Here is a 21631-nt window from a genome sequence, read left to right as displayed (position 1 = left end):
CAGTCGATGGTAGGGATGTGGGGTACTGTGTAACACAGGCCACAGTCGATGGTAGGGATGTGGACAGTGTGTAACTCAGGCCACGGTTGATGGTAAAGATGTGGTAGCACACAGCCAGATTTTAAAGATTAAGGTGTAGAGGCTGAGGTTGAAGGACAAGTGCAGTTGATAGGCTCCTGGACTGGATTCACTGGTGTCATCGCTGAACTGAACTACATCCATCAACACTCACAACAGGGCTGAACTGGCTCCGGGGCTGTGGCCTGCAGCCATCAACACTCACAACAGGGCTGAACTGGCTCCGGGGCTGTGGCCTGCAGCCATCAACACTCACGTCAGGGCTGAACTGGCTCCGGGGCTGTGGCCTGCAGCCATCAACACTCACGTCAGGGCTGAACTGGCTCCGGGGCTGTGGCCTGTAGCCATCAACACTCACAACAGGGCTGAACTGGCTCCGGGGCTGTGGCCTGCAGCCATCAACACTCACGTCAGGGCTGAACTGGCTCCGGGGCTGTGGCCTGTAGCCATCAACACTCACGTCAGGGCTGAACTGGCTCCGGGGCTGTGGCCTGTAGCCATCAACACTCACAACAGGGCTGAACTGGCTCCGGGGCTGTGGCCTGCAGCCATCAACACTCACGTCAGGGCTGAACTGGCTCCGGGGCTGTGGCCTGTAGCCATCAACACTCACGTCAGGGCTGAACTGGCTCCGGGGCTGTGGCCTGTAGCCATCAACACTCACGTCAGGGCTGAACTGGCTCCGGGGCTGTGGCCTGTAGCCATTGGGTTCCTGGACTACATCAGCCCTGAACTGACTTTGGGAACATGGCCTGCAGCCATTGGGTTTGCTCGACCACATTAATGCTGCACTGGTCTGGGCTGTGGCCTACAGCTATTGGGTTCCTGAACTGCGTTAATGCTGCACTGACTCCGGGGCCGTGGTCTCACTCTCAGGGTCTCAGGGGTTCATGCTTTTATTGTTTACATGATACATTCTTTTTTGCACTTTGGGTGTTTGTCAGTCTTTGTGATATAGGGTTTGCTTAATGGATTCTATTTGTTTCTCTGTTTTGTGGCTGCCTGTAAGAAGATGAATCTCAAAGTTATTAAACGTGCTTTGATGATAAATGTACTTTGTACTTTGAACTTTGACATCTCCGTTGGTGTCTGAAGGGGTGTTCACCCCTCATGTTTCCGGCTTTCCTGTCCCACCAGTGTGATTCTCCTCACCCCATTGCAGACTTTACTATGAAGATGAATTTGAAAAAGAAATTGCGACATTTGACACCAGTGATGAGCTGGATGTCCAACTGATCCAGCCCAGAAAGCTGTCTGTCCCAGCAACAGGTCAGTAAACTGTAGTGTCCGCAAGATTCAATAAATTAATAAATATTTTTTGCAAGGAATGAGGGTGAATTGATAGTAGTATATACAATTATGATAGGGGAAATGCAAGCAGGCTCCACTGAGGTTGGGTGAGACAGTCGTGGTCCAGATCGGTTCCCCTTTAAATTTAGTTAGGTTGCGTTATGATCCAGACCATTGACTCCTTGTTCCCTTCTAATCCCGTTTCACGTGTCCCTTGAGCTGGGCCATTAAGGTAATCTACCTTCGACCCGAACCAGCAGCTTATAAGCCCCTGGTTCAGGGAGAATGTTAAAAAGCATTAGTAAGCTGCCGTCGCTACCACAAGCCAGAGTCATCTAGCCCGCATCGGAGTGCCGGCAATTCGCCTTCCTTCGCCAGAGTGGGTCCGGGCAAGGTCAAACTGCCAGGGGTGAGTTGAAGGCAGAGTCCTGTCCTGTGTTTGGGTGTCCACGTTCTGCCTGACGTGATCCATGGTGTCCACGTTCTGCCTGCGGTGATCCATGGTGTCCACGTTCTGCCTGCAGTGATCCATGGTGTCCACGTTCTACCTGTGGTGATCCATGGTGTCCACGTTCTGCCTGCGTGATCCATGGTGTCCACGTTCTGGCTGCGGTGATCCATGGTGTCCACGTTCTGTCTGTGATGATCTATGGTGTCCACGTTCTGCCTGACGTGATCCATGGTGTCCACGTTCTGCTTGTGGTGATCCATGGTGTCCACGTTCTGCCTGTGGTGATCCATGGTGTCCACGTTCTGCCTGTGGTGATCCATGGTGTCCACGTTCTGCCTGTGGTGATCCATGGTGTCCACGTTCTGCCTGTGGTGATCCATGGTGTCCACGTTCTGCCTGCGGTGATCCATGGTGTCCACGTTCTGCCTGACGTGATCCATGGTGTCCACGTTCTGCCTGTGGTGATCCATGGTGTCCACGTTCTGCCTGTGGTGATCCTTGGTGTCCACGTTCTGTCTGTGGTGATCCATGGTGTCCACGTTCTGCCTGCGGTGATCCATGGTGTCCACGTTCTGCCTGCGATGATCCATGGTGTCCACGTTCTGGCTGTGGTGATCCATGGTGTCCACGTTCTGTCTGTGGTGATCCATGGTGTCCACGTTCTGGCTGTGGTGATCCATGGTGTCCACGTTCTGGCTGTGGTGATCCATGGTGTCCACGTTCTGGCTGTGGTGATCCATGGTGTCCACGTTCTGCCTGTGGTGATCCATGGTGTCCACGTTCTGTCTGCAGTGATCCATGGTGTCCACGTTCTGTCTGTGGTGATCCATGGTGTCCACGTTCTGACTGTGGTGATCCATGGTGTCCACGTTCTGACTGCGGTGATCCATGGTGTCCACGTTCTGCCTGTGGTGATCCTTGGTGTCCACGTTCTGTCTGTGGTGATCCATGGTGTCCACGTTCTGCCTGTGGTGATCCATGGTGTCCACGTTCTGCCTGCGGTGATCCATGGTGTCCACGTTCTGCCTGTGGTGATCCATGGTGTCCACGTTCTGGCTGCGGTGATCCATGGTGTCCACGTTCTGTCTGTGGTGATCCATGGTGTCCACGTTCTGCCTGTGGTGATCCATGGTGTCCACGTTCTGACTGTGGTGATCCATGGTGTCCACGTTCTGCCTGTGGTGATCCATGGTGTCCACGTTCTGCCTGCGGTGATCCATGGTGTCCACGTTCTGGCTGTGGTGATCCATGGTGTCCACGTTCTGCCTGCGGTGATCCATGGTGTCCACGTTCTGCCTGCAGTGATCCATGGTGTCCACGTTCTGCCTGTGGTGATCTAAGTTCCCAGTCTCCAAGTCTAAGGTCCGTGGCAGTCCCAGTCCCCAGGGTCCCAGTCATGGCCACGACGATCCAAGTTCCCAGTGTCCAATTCCAAGTCCAAGGTCCGTGGCGGTCCAAGTCCCTGGTCTGCTAGTCCGAGGTTCGTGGTCCTGTTTGTCCTCCTTTATTTCCCGGTTCTCTGTGTAGCGAGTAATAAACGCTATTTTATTGAAAGACATGTTTGTGTTCTGGTTGTGGGTCCTCTCCCAGCACCCTTGCCCCCATCGTGTAACAGAGACTTAATCAGAGATTAAGGGTGAAAGATGAAATGTTTAACGGGAGCGCGAGGGGAATTTTTCACTCAGAGGGTGGTACAAGTGTGGAATGACCTGTCAGTGGACATGTTGAAGCGGGTTTGATTTCAACATTTAAGATAAGTTTGGATAGGTACCTAGAGAGTGGTATGGAGGGTTATGGTCCAGGTAAAGGTTGATGGGTCTAGGCAAAGTAAGGTTGCTACAGACTAGATGAGCCAAAGAGCCTGTTTCCCTGCTGTAATGCTGTATGACTCTAAAATAGTGAGGTAGTGTTCGTGGACTGTTCAGAAATCTGATGGCGGAGGGGAGAGGAAGCTGTTCCTAAAATGTTGAGTGTGTTCCTGTAGCTCTGCCCTGAGGGTGGCAACGAAACAAGGGCATATTCTGGGTAATAGGGTCCTTCATGATGGATGCTGCCTTCTTGAGGATTCCCCTTTGAAAGATGTCCTCCGTGGTGGGGAGGCTAGTGACCATGATAAACCTGGCTGAGTCTACAAGCCTCTGCAGCATTTCCAATTCATTTTAAGAGAAATTTGGTTAAATTCATGGATGGGAGGGGTATGGTCCAAGTGCAGATCGATGGGGCCAAGCAGAATAACAAGTTTGGCATGGACTAGTTAGGTTAAAAAGCCTGTTTCTCTAGCTTCGTGTCACCGTCTGGTATGGAGGGGCCACTGCACGGGATCGGAAAAACTCGCACACCCAGCCAGTTCCGTCATGGTCACCAGCCTTCCCAGCATCCAGGACACCTTGGCAGCATGCCCGTCACCTGGGGCATACCCTCTTCTTATTGCTACCATCAGGGAGAAGGTACAGGAGCCTGAAGACACACACTCAATGTTTCAGGAACAGCTTGTTCCCCTCCACCATCAGATTTCTGAATGGACAATGAACCCATGTACATAACCTCACTATTTTGTATGTATAGACTTGAACTAAAAGTGATAGGTTAAGGGTAAAAGGTGAAATATTTAAGGGGAACATGTGGGGGAATTTTGTCACTCAGTGGGTGGTGAGAATGCCAGTGGAAGTGGTGACTGTGGGTTCAGTTGTAACATTTGAGAGAAGTTTGCATAAATACAGGGATGGGAGGGGTGTGGAGGGCTCTGCTCCAGGTACAGATTGATGGGACTATGCAGTTTAATAGTTTAGTATGGACTGGATGAGCCGAAAGGCCTGTTACTGGACTCCTTGAAAGTTTTCTGCCTTCTCTAGGGTGGAAGTTGAACTGCCCAGAGCGCCAGGTTACCTCAGAAACATCAAGGGTGGCACAACAGCAAGAGGTGCAACACCTGGCTCAACACTGCCCTGATGAAGAGGTAAAAGTCTGCAACTATCTGTACATCACTCACAGGGAGGGAGTTACGTTGTTTCTCCATCACAGGTAGACGGGGTGGTGAAGAAGGCTTCTAGCACACTGGGAGTTTACATTTCAGTTGTACAAGACATTGGTAAGGATGCATTTGAAGTACAATGGATTCTGGTCCAATTAAGTGGCTGCCCAATTAGCCAGTTTCATGGAAAAAAGTTTTAAAAAAAGACAAACTGAGTAACAAATTATGTATTTAAATAAAATGCAGAACAAATTAGAATATAGTACTATAAAATGTATTTGTTTCCAACAGTTATTGACAGAGGAATTCATCCAGTATATGCACTGAACAAAATCAGCAGACTCCTAGTGCAGATAATGGACTGACTTCATACAATGCTTTCGACGATGGCATCCTCCAAATCTTCATTTTCATTGTAACATTCAAGATGATTGTCGATACCTTCAAATTCTTTGTAATTCCTACTTTGTTGAAGTAGTGAAATCATTTCATTGTCAGGAGCAGAACAGTTCTGAATTGTCTTACAACTTGCTTCTCACCAACTACTGGTGACAAAGATCACTGCTTTTTGAACACAAACATGCTACCGAAGCTATTTAAAAAGTTTTCACTCTAAACACGGTGTATCATCTAGCACTATTATTGCCTGTTAGGCAGCACTCTCCTACTCTACTGAAATGGTCTATTGTCCCAAATAAACAATTTTCTGGATTGATTTTTGTTCCTTAAGGATTGTCACAATTAACTGATGGTCAAATTAACCAGAACCCACAATATTGTGTTCAGTTTACTCACACTACAATGCCGAAGATCCTTCCGGTAGGATAGTGGCACACCCAGACACAGCAGTCTCTCAAGGCCCAATCATGGACCATGTGTGTTTCCCCTGGTGCTCTAGTTTCCTCCCACAGTCCAAAGATGGGTTAGTTGGTCATTGTAAATTGTCTCATGATTAAGTTAGGGTTAAATCAGGTTTGTTGGAAGTTGCTGAGGTGGTGCTTCTCAAAGGGCCTGAAGGACTGACTCAATAGGTCAATAGATACATTTAATGTCACGTATACAATATACATCCTGAATTTTTTTTTCTTCACAAACATCCACAAAAACAGTGGAATGTCCCAAAGAATGAATGACAGTTAAACGTTAGAACCCCAAAGCTCCCCCCTCCCACACATTAGGAATGGAGGGTTATGGGCTGAGTGCAGGTCGTTGGGACTAGATGAGAGTAAGCGTTGGGCATGGACTAGAAGGGCCGAGATGGCCTGTTTCTGTGCTGTGATTGTTATATGTTTATATATAAGCAGCAACAAGGCAACAACCCCTCCCCAACAGCAAAACAAGCATTGGCACTCTCCACCAAGCGCTCAATGAAGATGCAGACTTGCAGTACCCCAAAGACTACTCATTCACCCAGACATAGCACAGACTCTCTCTCTAATAAGGGAAAAAGAGATGTCCTTGTTTCACAGAGAGAGGGTGGATGTAACAAAGCAACCCACTGACTTATGGTGCTAAAAGTCTGTTGCATCACTTTAAGCTCTGCACTGAGAAAGTTGTCCCAGAAAGGCTCAGGTCTCTGGACACATCGCCCATGGCAGCGAACCCACTGCTCCCAATGTTCCGTGCTCTCCCGTGACGTCTCAATCAAGGGGACTGGCCTAGAATCATCCCGTGTCCAGCACCCTGAAGGCACGCTAGTCTTCCAGTCTGCATCCTTGGGATAACAAGAAGTGGCCGGTCATGAAGCCCTGAGAGCGGGTCCCATTCCCGCAAAGAACTGAAGTCAGAATGTAACTCCACATCAGGGTATTCAAAAGAATCTTGAAAAGGGAAAACAGAGATATCTAAGATAGAAATAGAGCTGTCTCGGAAGATGCAAGCAAAGGAGTTGCTGTTTAGCGCCTCCGTACTGCACACTGTATTGCTAAAAAACTTTTCCTGAACCTGGTGGCGTGGGTTCTGAGGCTCTTGTATTTTCCTCCTGATGGCAGCAGTGAGAAGAGAGCCTGGCCTGGATGACAGGGGTCCATGATGATGGATGCTGCTTTCCTGGGACAGCACTCCATGGTGGGCAGGATGACCTGTAATGGACTGGCTTTTTGTAGGAATTACTATTCAAGTGCATTGGTGATTCCATACCAGGCTGTGATGCAGCCAGTCAGTACACTCTCCACCACACATCTATAGAAGTTTGTCAAACTTTTAGCTGACATGCCATATCATTGCAAACTTCTATTTTGCTTTAATTGGAAAGATTTAATAGGAATCTGAGAGGCAACTTTAACTTTGTCAGTATTGGAAGGAGCTACAAGAGGAAGCAGTTGAGGCAGCTACATTATCAACATTTACTGACGTGAACCTGGTGGCATGAAACCCAAAAGGCATCTGTACCTCCTGTGGAGACTGAGAGACGTGGAGACTGAGAAACGGGGAGACTGAGAGACGTGGAGACTGAGAAACGGGGAGACTGAGTCCTGTGGAGACTGAGAGACAGGGAGACTGAGTCCTGTGGAGACTGAGAGACGGGGAGACTGAGTCCTGTGGAGACTGAGAGACGGGGAGACTGAGTCCTGTGGAGACTGAGAGACGGGGAGACTGAGAAACGGGGAGACTGAGTCCTGTGGAGACTGAGAGACGGGGAGACTGAGTCCTGTGGAGACTGAGAGACGGGGAGACTGAGAGACGTGGAGACTGAGTCCTGTGGAGACTGAGAGACGGGGAGACTGAGTCCTGTGGAGACTGAGAGACGGGGAGACTGAGTCCTGTGGAGACTGAGTCCTGGGGAGACTGAGTCCTGTGGAGACTGAGAGACGGGGAGACTGAGTCCTGTGGAGACTGAGAGACGGGGAGACTGAGAGACGTGGAGATTGAGAGATGGGGAGACTGAGAGACGGGGAGAACGAGTCCTGGGGAGACTGAGTCCTGTGGAGACTGAGAGACGGGGAGACTGAGTCCTGTGGAGACTGAGAGACGGGGAGACTGAGTCCTCTGGAGACTGAGAGACGGGGAGACTGAGAGACGTGGAGATTGAGAGATGGGGAGGCTGAGAGACAGGGAGAACGAGTCCTGTGGAAACTGAGAGACGGGGAGAACGAGTCCTGTGGAAACTGAGAGACGGGGAGAACGAGTCCTGTGGAGACTGAGAGACAGGGAGAACGAGTCCTGTGGAAACTGAGAGACAGGGAGAACGAGTCCTGTGCAGACTGAGAGACGGGGAGACTGAGTCCTGTGCAGACTGAGAGACGGGGAGACTGAGAGACGGGGAGACTGAGTCCTGGGGAGACTGAGAGACGTGGAGACTGAGTCCTGGGGAGACTGAGAGACGGGGAGACTGAGTCCTGGGGAGACTGAGAGACAGGGAGACTGAGTCCTGGGGAGACTGAGTCCTGGGGAGACTGAGTCCTGTGGAGACTGAGAGACGGGGAGACTGAGTCCTGTGGAGACTGAGAGACGGGGAGACTTGAGTCCTGTGGAGACTGAGAGACGGGGAGACTGAGTCCTGTGGAGACTGAGAGACGGGGAGACTTGAGTCCTGTGGAGACTGAGAGACGGGGAGAACGAGTCCTGTGGAGACTGAGAGACGGGGAGACTGAGTCCTGGGGAGACTGAGAGACGGGGAGACTTGAGTCCTGTGGAGACTGAGAGACAGGGAGACTGAGTCCTGTGGAGACTGAGAGACGGGGAGACTGAGTCCTGTGGAGACTGAGAGACGGGGAGACTGAGAGACGTGGAGACTGAGTCCTGGGGAGACTGAGTCCTGTGGAGACTGAGAGACGGGGAGACTGAGTCCTGGGGAGACTGAGTCCTGGGGAGACTGAGTCCTGGGGAGACTGAGTCCTGGGGAGACTGAGTCTTGTGGAGACTGAGAGATGGGACCGTGAACATGGAAACTCAAATCACACTGCAGTTTATTATTTTGAGTGATGTTTGTGGCTGGAGAACTTGTTTAATTTGACATTGCTCCATGACCACATTTGGAATAATGTGATCATTTTTGGTCCCCATATCTGAGTAAGAACGTCCTGGCACTAGAGAGAGCACAGAGCAGATGTATGAGTGTGATGTTCGGAACTAAAGGTTAATATCTGGGCTTGTACTAAGTGGAATTTAGAAGAATGAGGAAGAGGTCTAGTGGATGTGTCGAGGATGTTTCCTCTCATGGGGAATCAGACCAGCAGGCACAGCCTCAGAATAGAAGGATGTCCAGTTAGAACAGAGATGAGGAGGAATTTCTTTAGCCAGAGGGTGGTGAGTCTGTGGAATTCATTGCCACAGATGGGTGTGGAGGCAAAGTCATTGGATATATTTAAAGCGGTGTGTGGCAAGTTCTTGAGTAAAGATGTCAAAGATTACAGGGAGAAGGCAGGAAAATGGGGTTGAGAGGGATAATAAATCAGCCATGATATAATGGTGGAGGAGACTGAATGGTCTAATTACCCTGCTTTATCCTGTGGTCTCCATTTCCTATTCTCACTGTGAGGTCAGAACATTGCCAGCTCCCAAGTCTGCTCATCCCTTGCTCCTTGACCTTTCCATGGGTACTTCAGTCCCACTGAGAACCTCACTCCAAGTTTTAGTGTCACCTGGAAACACTCGGCAGGTCAGGTGGCATCTAGGGGAAACAAAATTAGTGCTTTGGCTTAGTACAAATTCAAATTCAAGTTTATTGTCATTCAACCCTACGCAAAACAAAACAATGTCCATCCAGAGCAAGGTGCACGCAAAACAATACATGTAACTCACATGCTCCTTATATGTGTTTAAGATGCTAAAAGCTTTTTTAAGGGTAAAAGAGAGTCGAGGGTAGACATAGGACCAATAGAAAATGACAGTGGAGATATTGTAATGAGAAACGCAGAGATAGCAGAAGAACTGAATGCGTATTTTGCATCAGTCTTCACAGTATTTGCAGTATACCGGACATTCAAGAGTGTCAGGGAAGTGAAGTTTGTGCAGTGAAAATTACGACTGTGAAGGTGCTCAGGAAGCTTAATGGTCTGAGGGTGGATAAATCTCCTGGACCTGATGGAATGCACCCTCGGGTTCTGAAGGAAGTAGCTGGAGAGATTGCGGAGGCATTAACAATGATCTTTCAAGAATCAATAGATTCTGACAATGTACCAGATGACTGGAAAATTGCAAATGTTACTCCGCTATTTAAGAGGGGTGGGAGGCAGCAGAAAGGAAACTATAGACCTGTTATCCAGACATCAGTGGTTGGGAAGTTATTGGAATCGATGTATGTCAATGATTTGGACTATGGGATTAATGGATTTGTGCCTAAATTTGCCAATGATACCAAGATAGGTGGAGGAGCGGGTAGTGTTGAGGAAACAGAGAGCCTTAGATAGTTTAGGGGAATGGACAAAGAAGTGGCAAATGAAATACAATGTTGGAAAGTGTATGGTCATGCACTTTGGTGGAAGAAATAAATGGGCAGACTATTATTTAGGTGGGGAGAGAAAAAATGCAGAGATGCAGGTTGAGTCAGTGGTGAAGAAGGCGAATGCAATGTTGGTATTCATTTCTAGAGGTATATAATAGAGCAGGGATGTGATGTTGAGGCTGTATAAGGCACTTGTGAGACCACACTTGGAGTATTGTGTGTAATTCTGGCTCCTTATTTTAGAAAGGATTTACTGATATTGGAGAAGGTTCAGAGAAGATTCACGAGAATGACTCCAGGAATGAAAAGGTTACTGTATGAGGAACATCTGGCGGCTCCTGGGCTGTATTCCCTGGAGTTCAGGAGAATGAGGGGGGATCTAATAGAAACATTCAGAATGTTAAAAGGCCTGAACAGATTAGATATGGCAAAGTTATTTCCCATGGTAGGGGAGTTAAGGACAAGAGGGCATGACTTCAGGATTGAAGGACGTCCTTTTAGAACCAAGATGCGGAAAAGTTACTTTAGTCAGAGGGTGGGATTTGTTGCCACAAGCAGCTGTGGAGGCCAAGTCATTGAGTGCACTTAAGGCAGAAATAGATAGGTTCTTGATTAGCCAGGGCATCAATGGGTATGGGGAGAAGGCAGGGGAGTGGGGATGACAGGAAGAATTGGATCAGTCCATGATTGAATGGCAGAGCAGAGGCAATGGCCCAAATAGCCAAATTCTGCTCCTGGATCTTATAGTCTTATGGAGACCTGGGTGGTGGCAGGGAGTTCAGTAGTCTTATGGCCTGGGATAGAAGCTGTTTCCCATCCTAACCATTCTTGTAATGCTCCAGTACCTCCTGCCTGATGGTGAGGGGTCAAAGTGATGATGGGAAGAGCCCTGCATACTCAGTGTTCCTGTTAAGTATCTCAGATACCCTCTCAGCAGTCCTCACTACCCTTTGTAGGGACTTGCAGTCAGAAGCCTTGCAATTCCTGTACCAGACGCTGGTCAGGAGAAAGATTTTTCATCAGTAGTAAATCTGTGGAATGCTCTGCCACAGACTACGGCGGAGGCCAAGTCCATGAGTATATTTAAGGCGGAAGTTGAACATTTCCTGATTGGTCAGGGCATTAAGGGAAATGGCAAGAAGGCAGGTGTATGGGGTTGAGTGGGATCTGGGATCAGCCATGACAGAATGGTGGATGACTCAGGCTGAATGGCCTAACTCTGCTCCTATGTCTTATGGTCTGAAAGCCGGGAAAGCAGTTGATGGAGGCTGGAAGAAACTGCTTGGACAAATAGAATGCTCTTCAAAGGGGCAACACAGTGGCTCAAATGGTTAGGCCACTCTTAGTGACCCAGGATTGATTACGACCTCTGCTGCGGTTTGCACGTTCTCCCTGTGACTACGTTGATTCTCCAGTTTGCTCCCACGATCCAGTGACATGCAGCTAAGTAGGTTAGATGGTCTCTGTTTATTGCCTTCCATACGTAGGTGTGGCCTCCATCGGTTGTGGTCGACCATGGGTACTGCGCCTCTGGTAGTCACCGGGAGTGGCTTCTCCAGGGAGCGAGCCAGGGCAGAGTTGATATGGAGATCCATCTGTTGCCCATGCAGTGGGACCCCCCTCTCCATGCTGGTGACAGGTCCAAAGGAACGACGGAAGTCGGTACAGTTTGGTGCCAGCAGCATCGCAGGAGTTGCCGTGTCGGTGCTGGGTACAGCAGTCAGCCACCTTCGGGACTCCGACTCCGGATTTTTCCTCAGGGTTTACTCCCAAAGCCTTTCCCGTGAGCGGGTATGCTCGCAAGGCAGCGGAGGTTTGAAATCGGAGTTTTCCCTCTCCTAGGTGAGCTACCATCTGTGGTTAATGAGCCCCATCTGTCCGGAGCAACTGGTTTTAAGGCGCCAGTGGTCCACCTTTGCCCCATATGTAGGTGAGTGTCAAATAAAACCATAAGACCAGAAAAGCCTACCATGAGACATAGGAGCAGGATTAGGCCATTTAAGTCTGCTCTGTCATTCCATCATGGCTAATGGCTTATCCCTCTCAACTCTATTCCCCTGCCTTCTCTCTATAACCTTTGACATCCTTACTAATCAAGAAGCTATCAGCCTCCACTTTAAATATACTCAATGACGGCCTCCACAGGTAATGAATTCCACAGATTCACCACCTCTGACTAAAGAAATTGCTCCTCATCTCCATTCTAAAGAGCATGGATATCTTCACTCACCTCTACTCTGAAGTGATTACTCTCACGAGCTCTACAACTTGTTCTCAGGATTAGTTTTATTTGCACCATCTGTCTTATTTTACGCATTGGCTATTTGTATGTTTCTGCATGGCTTTTCATAAATTCTGCTGTATTTTCCTGCAAATGCCCACGAGAAAATGTATCTCAAGAAAGCAACGCACATACAATGCTGGAAAAACTCAGCAGGCCAGGCTGGAGAAGAAGGAATTGATAGAAGAGGAGAGTGAATCATGGGAGAATGAGAAGAAAGAGGGATGATAGGTGGGTGAAGACAAGAGGCAAGAGTGGTAGTTTAGGGTAACATATATGTACTTTGATAACAAATTTACTTAAAAGTTTTGAACTTTGAAACAGTGGGAGAGTTTCCAGATATAAGCTAACTAACCCAACGTTTCTTTGCACTGGATTTTGGAAATATTTTTAAAGGGACTACCTGCATTTGCCATTACAGTTACAGACCTCACAACAACATGTCCAATCCAATGTCTAGGCAGGGGGGTACATGTTCACTCCATAACAATGATGTCCTCTTAACCAGTGCCAGTCACAGTGCACAGGAACTGGTCAGTCCATTAAGTCCTCGTTGAACTCCTCCCTCACCTCCATTCACCATTCAACTCCTCCCTCACCTCCATTCAAGACCTTAACAGTCCTTACTGGTACGGCAACACATCACCTGCAAATCTGTTTCCAGGGCTTCTGATACAGTCTTCTTGCTGAGACCCAATGTAAATTGGACAACCACTTTGTCAAGCACCTCTGCTCCATCCGCCAAAAATGGAATATCCCGGTGGACAACAATTTAATTCCTATCCCCATTCCTGTTCCAACATGTCAGTTCATGGTATCCTCTTATGCCATGATGAGGCCACTCTCAGGGTGGAGGAGCAACACCTCATATTCCATCTGGGTAGTCTCCAACCTGATGGCATGAACATTGATTTCTCCTTCCGGCAGGTTTCTTTTTTCTCTCCTTTCTTTTTTCCCATGGTTCACTCTCCTCTCCTATCAGATTTCTTCTTCTGCAGCCATTTACTTCCCATCCATGTACTTACCTAAACTTTTCTTAACTGTTGAAATTGAACCTGCTTGTAGCTTGACCCACATTCGCACCACCCTCTGACTTAAAAAATTCACCCTTATGACCTCTAGTTGTAGTCTCACCCAACATGAAGTGAAAAAGCGAGCTTGCATTTATCCTATCTCTCCCCTTTCCTCAAGGACTCAGGCTCCAGGTGGACTTGAACCTATGGAGATGTCACATAGAGGGACCACCAGGAGCAGTTGTAAAGATTCTGCATCTCAATGCCATTAAAACCAAAGAGCTGATTATTGACTTCAGGAGGAAGAACCATGAGGCAGTCCTCATTAGAGGACTGGAGATAGAAAGGGTCAGTAACTTTAAATTCCTTGGCATTATCATTTCAGAGAATCTGTCCTGGACCAGCACATAACTGCCATTACTAAGAAGGCACAACAGCACCTCTGCTTTGTTAAAAGTTTTCACAGATTTTGCATGTCATCTAAAACAGTAACAAATTTCAACAGCTGCACAGCGGAGTGTATCCTGACCGGTGCATTGCCAAATGATATGAAAACACCATTGTCCAAAAGCAGAAAAGCCCAGAAAAGGTGGTGGATACGGTCCAGTCTATCATGTAATCAGAATCAGGTTTAATATCCCCAGAATATGTTGTCAAGTTTGTTATTATGTGGCAGCAGTATATTGTAATATATAACAATAAAAACTGTAAATTATGATAAGTATATATATTTAAAAAGTTAAATTAAGTAAGTAATGCAAATAAAGAAAATGTGGTGAGGTAGTGTGGATGGGTTCTGTGTCCATTCAGAAATCTGATGGCAGAGGAGAAGCTGTTCCTGAACCATTGAGTGTGTGCCTTCAGGCTCCTGTACTTCCTCCTTGATGGTAGCAATGAGAAGAGGGCATGTCCTGGGTGATGGGGATCCTTAATGATGGACGCCACCTTTTTCTGGCATTGATCCTTGAAGGTGTCCTGGACACTGGAGAGGCTAGTGCCCCTGATGGAGCTGACTGAAGTTAGAAACTTTCTGCAGCTTATTTTGATCCTGTGCAGTACCCCACCCCATACCAGAAAGTAATGCAGCCACGAACAGGAGAAAATCTGCAGATGCTGGAAATCTGAGCAACACACACAAAATGCTGAAGAACTCAGCAGGCCAGGCAGAATCTATGGAAAAGGTCCTGCCGAAGGGTTTCGGCCCAAAACATCAACTGCATTTTCCATAGATGCTGCCAGGTAATGCAGCCAGTTAGAATGCTCTCCACAGTACATAGAAACACAGAAAACCTACAGCACAATACAGGCCCTTCGGCCCACAATGCTGTGCCGAATATGTACTTACTTTAGAAATTTCCTCGGGTTACCCATAGCCCTCTATTTTTCTAAGCTCCATGTACCTAACCAGGAGCCTCTTAAAAGACCCTATCATATCTGCCTCCACCACCATCACCAGCAGCCCATTCCACGCACTCACCACTCTCTGTGTAAAAAACTTACCCCTGATATCCCCTCTGTACCTGCTTCCAAGCACCTTAAAACTGTGCCCTCTCGTGTTAGTCATTCCAGCCCTGGGAAAAAGCCTCTGACTATCCACACAATCAATACCTCTCATCATCCAGATTTCTACATCTGTAGAAACTTGCATGTGACTGGTGACACTCCGAATCTCCACAAACTACTAATGAAATTAGTCACTGTTGCGCCTTCTTTGTAATTGCATCGATATGTTGGCCCTAGAATGGATCCTCAGAGATGATGTCACCGAAGAACTTGAAGCCGTTGGCCCTTTCCACTGCTGAACACACGACTGTGTGTTCCCTCGTCTTGCCCTTTCTGAAGTCCACAATTAATTCTTTGGTCTTACTGAGGTTGAGTGCAAGGTTGTTGCTGTGACTCCACTCAACCAGCTGATCTATCTCGCTTTCTCGTCACCATCTGAAGTTTTGCCAACAGCTGTGTCAGCATCAAATTTATAGATGGCATTTGAGCTGTGCCCAGCCACACGGTCATGGGTGTAGAGAGAGTAAAGCAGTGGGTTAAGCACTCATTCTTGAGGTGTACCAGTGATGATTGTCAGAAAGCTAGAAATATCACATCAAAACCGGATGGGCTGTGGTCTTCTAGTGATGAAGATGAGGCAAAGCCCTCGTCATCTTTGAGCATGTTTGCAAGGAGCACTGCCAACGAAAGCAGCTTTCTTCATCAAGGACCCCAGAATAGACAGGCCATGCTGTCTCCTCACTGTTGCCATTGGGAAGGAGGTACAGGAGCCTGACCACCAGGTTCAGGAACAGTCATTACCCCTCAATCATAGGGCTCCTGAGCCAGTGTGGGTAGCTCACTCACCTCATATTGAACTGATTCCACAACTTATCGACTCACTTTCAAGGACTCTATAACACATATTCTCAGTGTTACTTATTTATGTGTCTATTTATCTGTTTATTTATTTCTTATTTGGCTTATTTTTCAGCAGTTGTTTGTCACTTTGTGGCTTTTCAATGATCCTATTGTATCTCTTTGTTCTGCTGTGAATGCCTGCAAGAAAATAAGTCTCCAGGTTGTATATGGTGTCATATACGTAGTTTAATAATAAATCTACTTGAACTTTGAACCTTTGGGACCCAGAGAGATAATCCAGAATCAGAATGAGGTTTGTTATTTCATGAAATTTGGTGCTTTGTAGCAGCAGTACAGTGCAGCAAATTTACTGTATTTTACAAAAAGAAATATAAAAACTTAAAAAGTAGTGCGAGAGAGAGCAAAATAATGAGGTAGTGTTCATGGGTAGGTTCAATGTCCATTCAGAAATCTGTTGGCAGAGGGGAAGAAACTGTTCCCAAAATGTTGAGTGTGTGTCTTCAGGCTCCTGTACCTCCTCCCTGCTGGTAGCAATGAGAAGAGGCCACGTTGATGAGGACCCTCAGGATGGATAGCATCTTTTGAAGACGACCTTGGTGGTGGGGAGGCTAGTGCTCATGATGGAGCTGGCAACTTTCTGCAGCTTGTTCCGATCCTGTGCAGGGGCCCCTCTGTAGCAGTCTAACTGCAACCAGTTAGAACACTCTCCACAGTACATCTGCAGAAATTTGCTGAGTCTTTGGTGACATACCAAATCTCCTCAGAATACTAATGAAACCAGAGATGCTGGTGTGCCTTCCTTGATCATATCAATATGCTGGGCCCAGGATTGATCCTCAGAAATGTTGGTACCCAGGAACTTGAAGCTGCTCACCCGTTCCACTGTTGACCCCTCAATGAGGGCCTGTGTGTGTTCCCCTGACTTCCCTTTCCTGAAGCCTTTCCTTCACCTAGAATAATGGGACATCAGGCAGTGCTAACGCTTGCTTTTTTTCCCCATATTTCTGCAGGTACACGAGGTCCAAGGACTACCCAGAGTGGCCAATGACCAGGCCTTTGTGATCATCACGGTGGGGACCTGCCAGACAGATCAGCTTCCACCAACACTGAATCCACCTACTGCTTGTACCCTGGCCACAGATCCCACAATTCCAGTCTCTGAGTCTTCCAGACGGAAACACTGAAGATGTCCTTTGACCATTCGGAAGACGGGGAGACCTTCCAACAACAAGGCCTGTTGACAGTTTAGCTTGTGATGGATGTTTGCGGAGCAGTGAGGGGGTCATGAGAGGGTTCGACCAGTAATGGACAGTGTGAAGATGCAGGCCATGAAAGGGGCTGCAGGAGATGAAGACATACTGGAAAAACCACACGGTTATTGTGTTCCAACCCGGTTTATACAGGCCTCAGGGCTTGATGACAAATTGTAGTACGCTGTGTTTCTATTTGGTTGTTTCTGAGTTGTATTATTATGTGAGTGTAAATGGTGCTCATTAAACACTCTGTGGTCGACTGGATCTTCCTGACCATTGTCTCAGACTTTTTAACACTCGAAGATTAATCTAACCCTTCCCTCAACATAGTCCTCCATTTTTAGAAATCATTCATGTGCCTATCTAAGAGTCCCTTAAATGTCCCTACTGTATCTGCCTCTATGCCCCTGCCAATGCGTTCCACGCACCCACCATTTTCTGCATAAATTAGTTACTTCTGACATCCCCCCTCCCCTGTACTTTTCTCTATTCAGCTTCAAATTATATCCTCTGGTATTAGCCTTTGCTGCCCTGGGAAAAAGTCACTGGCTGTTAACTCTTATCAATGTCCCTTATCACCTTTCAAAAATCATTGGGCTCTGTCATGTCACTCCACTCTTTAAGAAAGGAGGAAGGCAGCAGAAAGGAAATTATAGACCGGTTAGCCTGATCTCAGTGGCTGGGAAGATGTTAGAGTCAATTGTTAAGAAGAAGGTGATGCAGTACTTGGTGACACAGGACAAGATAGTACAAAGTCAGCAAAAATCCTGCCTAGCGAACCTGCTGGAATTCTTTGAGGGAATTACAAGTAGAATGGATAAAGGGGATGCAGTGGATGTTGTATATTTGGACTTTCAGAAGGCCTTTGACAAGGTGACACACGTGAGGCTGCTTACCAAGTTAGGAGCCCATGGTATTACAGGGAAGTTACTAACATGGTTAGAGCATTGGCTGATTGGTAGGAGGAAGCAAGTGGGAACAAAAAGATCCTTTTCTCGTTGGCTGCCGGTGATTAGTGCTGTTTTGCAGGGGTCGGTATTGGGACCACTTCTTTTTATTCTGTATGTAAATGATTTGGATAATGGAATAGATGGCTTTGAAAATCCAGGAATCTGAGATGCAAAGACACTTGGGAGTCCTTGTGAAGAACAGCCAAAAGGTTAAACTTGCAGGTGGAGTCTGTGGTGAGGAAGGCAAATACCATGATAGCATTCATTTCAAGAGGTCTAGAATACAACAGCAAGGATGTGATGCTGAGGCTTTATAAGGCACTGGTGAGGCCTCTTAGAAAAGATAGGTTAGAAAAGATTTCTATTTGGTTGTTACTGAGTTGTATTATTATGTGAGTGTAAATGGTGCTCATTAAACACTGTGGTCGACTGGATCTTCCTGACCATTGTTTCAGACTTTTTAACACTCGAAGATTAATCTAACCCTTCCCTCCACATAGTCCTCCATTTTTAGAAATCATCCATGTGCATAGAAACCAGTGTCCAGAGGAGGTTCACAAGGATGATTCCAGGAATGAAAGGGTTACCATACGAGGAACGTTTGATGGCTCTGAGTCTGTACTCACTGGAACTCAGAAGGATGAGGGGGGATCTCATTGAAACCTTTCGAATGTTGAAAGGCCTAGGTAGAGTAGATGTGAACAAGATGTTTCCCATGGTGGGAGAGTCTAGGACAAGAGGGCACAGCCTCAAGATAGAGGGGTGCCCATTCAAACCAGAGATGCGGAGAAATTTCTTTAGCCAAAGGATGGTGAATTTGTGGAATTTATTGCCAGATGCAGCTGTGGAGGCCAGGTAATTGGGTGTACTTAAGGCAGAAATTGATAGGTTCGTGATTGGACATGGCATCAAAAGTTACAGGGAGAAGGCGGAAACTGGGGTTGAGGAGGAGGCAGAAGAAAGGATCAGCCATGATTGAATGGTGGAGCAGACTCGATGGGCCAGATGGCCTAATTCTGCTCCTATGCCTTACAGTCTTATGGTCTTGTACACCTCTCATCATCCCTCACCCTACCTCACTCGACCTCTCCTCATGAGAGTTGCTATCTGATCCAAGCAGCATCCTGGTAAATCTCAAACATGAGAAAAACTGCACGTACAAACAAGCTGGATGACCCCAGCAGGTCGGGCAGCATCCATTGAAATGAACAGTCAACGTTTCGGGACAAGACCCTTTGTCAGGACTGAAGAAGGAGTGGGCAGGGGTCTTATAAAGAAGGTGGGGGGAGAGTGGAAGGTGCCAGGTGAAAAACCAATCAGAGGAAAGTTCAGGGGAGGGGATAGGCAGGAGAGGTGAAGAAGGAATGTAAGGGGAAAGCACTATGGGTAGTAGAAGAAGGCAGAATCATGGTGCAAGGGGGAGGGATTCAAATTTCTGGGGCATTGGAACCAGTTCTGGGGGAGGTGGGACTGTTATAAACAGGACAGTCTGCACCTGGGCTGGACTGGAACCAATGTCCTAGGGGGAGCGTTTGCTACTGCTGTTCAGGAGGCTTTAAACTAATGTGGCAGGGGGATGGGAACAAGTGCAGAGAGACAGAGGGGTATAAAATGAGGGTAGAAGCAAAAAGTAGTAAGGTGAAAAGTAAAAGTGGCAGGCAGGCAAATCCAGGGCAAAAAGCAAAAAGGGCCACTTTTCAACATAATTGTATAAGGGCTAAGAGTGTTGTAAAAACAAGCTCTGAAGGCTTTGTGTGTCAATACGAGGAGCATTCGTAATAAGGTGGATGAATTGAATGTGCAGATAGTTATTAATGAATATGATATAGTTGGGATCACAGAGACATGGCTCCAGGGTGACCAAGGATGGGAGCTCAACATCCAGGGATATTCAATATTCAGGAGGGATAGACAGGAAAGAAAAGGAGGTGGGGTAGCATTGCTGGTTAGAGAGGAGATTAACGCAATAGAAAGGAAGGACATTAGCCTGGAGGATGTGGAATCGATATGGGTAGAGCTGCATAACACTAAGGGGCCGAAAACGCTGGTGGGAGTTGTGTACAGGCCACCTAACAGTAGTAGTGAAGTTGGGGATGGCATTAAACAGGAAATTAGAAATGTGTGCAATAAAGGAACAGTAGTTATAATGGGTGACTTCAATCTACATATAGATTGGGTGAACCAAATTGGTAAGGGTGCTGAGGAAGAGGATTTCTTGGAATGTATGCGGGATGGTTTTCTGAACCAACATGTCGAGGAACCAACCACAGAGCAGGCCATTCTAGATTGGGTATTGAGCAATGAGGAAGGGTTAGTCATGTGAGGCCCCTTGGGTAAGAGTGACCATAATATGGTGGAATTCTTCATTAAGATGGAGAGTGACATAGTTAATTCAGAAACAAAGGTTCTGAACTTAAAGAAGGGTAACTTTGAAGGTATGAGATGTGAATTAGCTAAGACAGACTGGCAAATGATACTTAAAGGGTTGACGGTGGATATGCAATAGCAAGCATTTAAAGATCACATGGATGAACTACAACAATTGTTCATCCCAATTTGGCAAAAGAATAAACCAGGGAAGGTAGTGCACCCATGGCTGACAAGGGAAATTAGGGATAGTATCAAGTCCAAAGAAGAAACATATAAATTAGCCAGAAAAAGCGGCACACCTGAGGACTGGGAGAAATTCAGAGACCAGCAGAGGAGGACAAGGGGCTTAATTAGGAAAAGAACAAAAGTTTATGAGAGAAAGCTGGCAGGGAACATAAAAACCGACTGTAAAAGCTTTTATAGATATGTGAAAAGAAAAAGATTGGTCAAGACAAATGTAGGTCCCTTACAGTTAGAAACAGATGAATTGATCAAAGGGAACAAGGATGTGGCAGACCAATTGAATAACTACTTTGGTTCTGTCTTCACTACGGAGGACATAAATAATCTTCCGGAAATAGTAGGGGACCGAGGGTCTAGTGAGATGGAGGAACTGAGGGAAATGCATGTCAGTAGGGAAGCGGTGTTAGGTAAATTGAAGGGATTAAAGGCAGATAAATCTCCAGGGCCAAATGGTCTGCATCCCAGAGTGCTTAAGGAAGTAGCCCAAGAAATAGTGGATGCATTAGTGATAATTTTTCAAAACTCCTTAGATTCTGGATTAGTTCCTGAGGATTGGAAGGTGGCTAATGTAACCCCACTTTTTAAAAAAGGAGGGAGGGAAAAACTGGGGAATTATAGACCAGTTAGTCTGAAAATTAGGAAAAGGGGAGGTGCAACGAGACCTGGGTGTCATTGTACACCAGTCAGTCATTGAAGGTGGGGATGCAGGTACAGCAGGTGGTGAAAAAGGCAAATGGTATGTTGGCATTCATAGCAAAAGGATTTGAGTACAGGAGCAGGGAGGTTCTACTGTAGTTGTTCAAGGCCTTGGTGAGATTGCACCTAGAGTATTGTTGAGCAGTTTTGGTCCCCTAATCTGAGGAAAGACATTCTTGCCATAGAGGGAGTACAGCGAAGGTTCACCAGATTGATTCCTGGGATGGCAGGACTTTCATATGAAGAGAGACTGGATCGACTAGGCTTATACTCACTGGAATTTAG

General features: G+C 47.1%; 1 protein-coding gene across 1 annotated transcript in view; it reads left to right on the top strand.

The window, feature by feature from the left end:
* Window positions 1-17345, top strand: part of LOC132381205 (voltage-dependent L-type calcium channel subunit alpha-1S-like) — a 381429-nt gene extending 364084 nt beyond the window's left edge. Inside the window, exons 41-43 of the mRNA XM_059950504.1 lie at window positions 1241-1347; window positions 4672-4775; window positions 16845-17345. Of these exons, the coding sequence (XP_059806487.1) occupies window positions 1241-1347; window positions 4672-4775; window positions 16845-17018 (385 nt within the window). The 3' untranslated portion in view covers window positions 17019-17345. The remainder of the gene's footprint in view (window positions 1-1240; window positions 1348-4671; window positions 4776-16844) is intronic.
* The last annotated feature ends 4286 nt before the right edge of the window (window positions 17346-21631 follow it).

Source organism: Hypanus sabinus, chromosome 25 (assembly GCF_030144855.1).
Source record: "Hypanus sabinus isolate sHypSab1 chromosome 25, sHypSab1.hap1, whole genome shotgun sequence".
Taxonomy (NCBI): domain Eukaryota; kingdom Metazoa; phylum Chordata; class Chondrichthyes; order Myliobatiformes; family Dasyatidae; genus Hypanus; species Hypanus sabinus.
The sequence above is the reverse complement of the archived record's forward strand: the minus strand, read 5'-3'. Positions and strand labels throughout refer to the sequence as shown.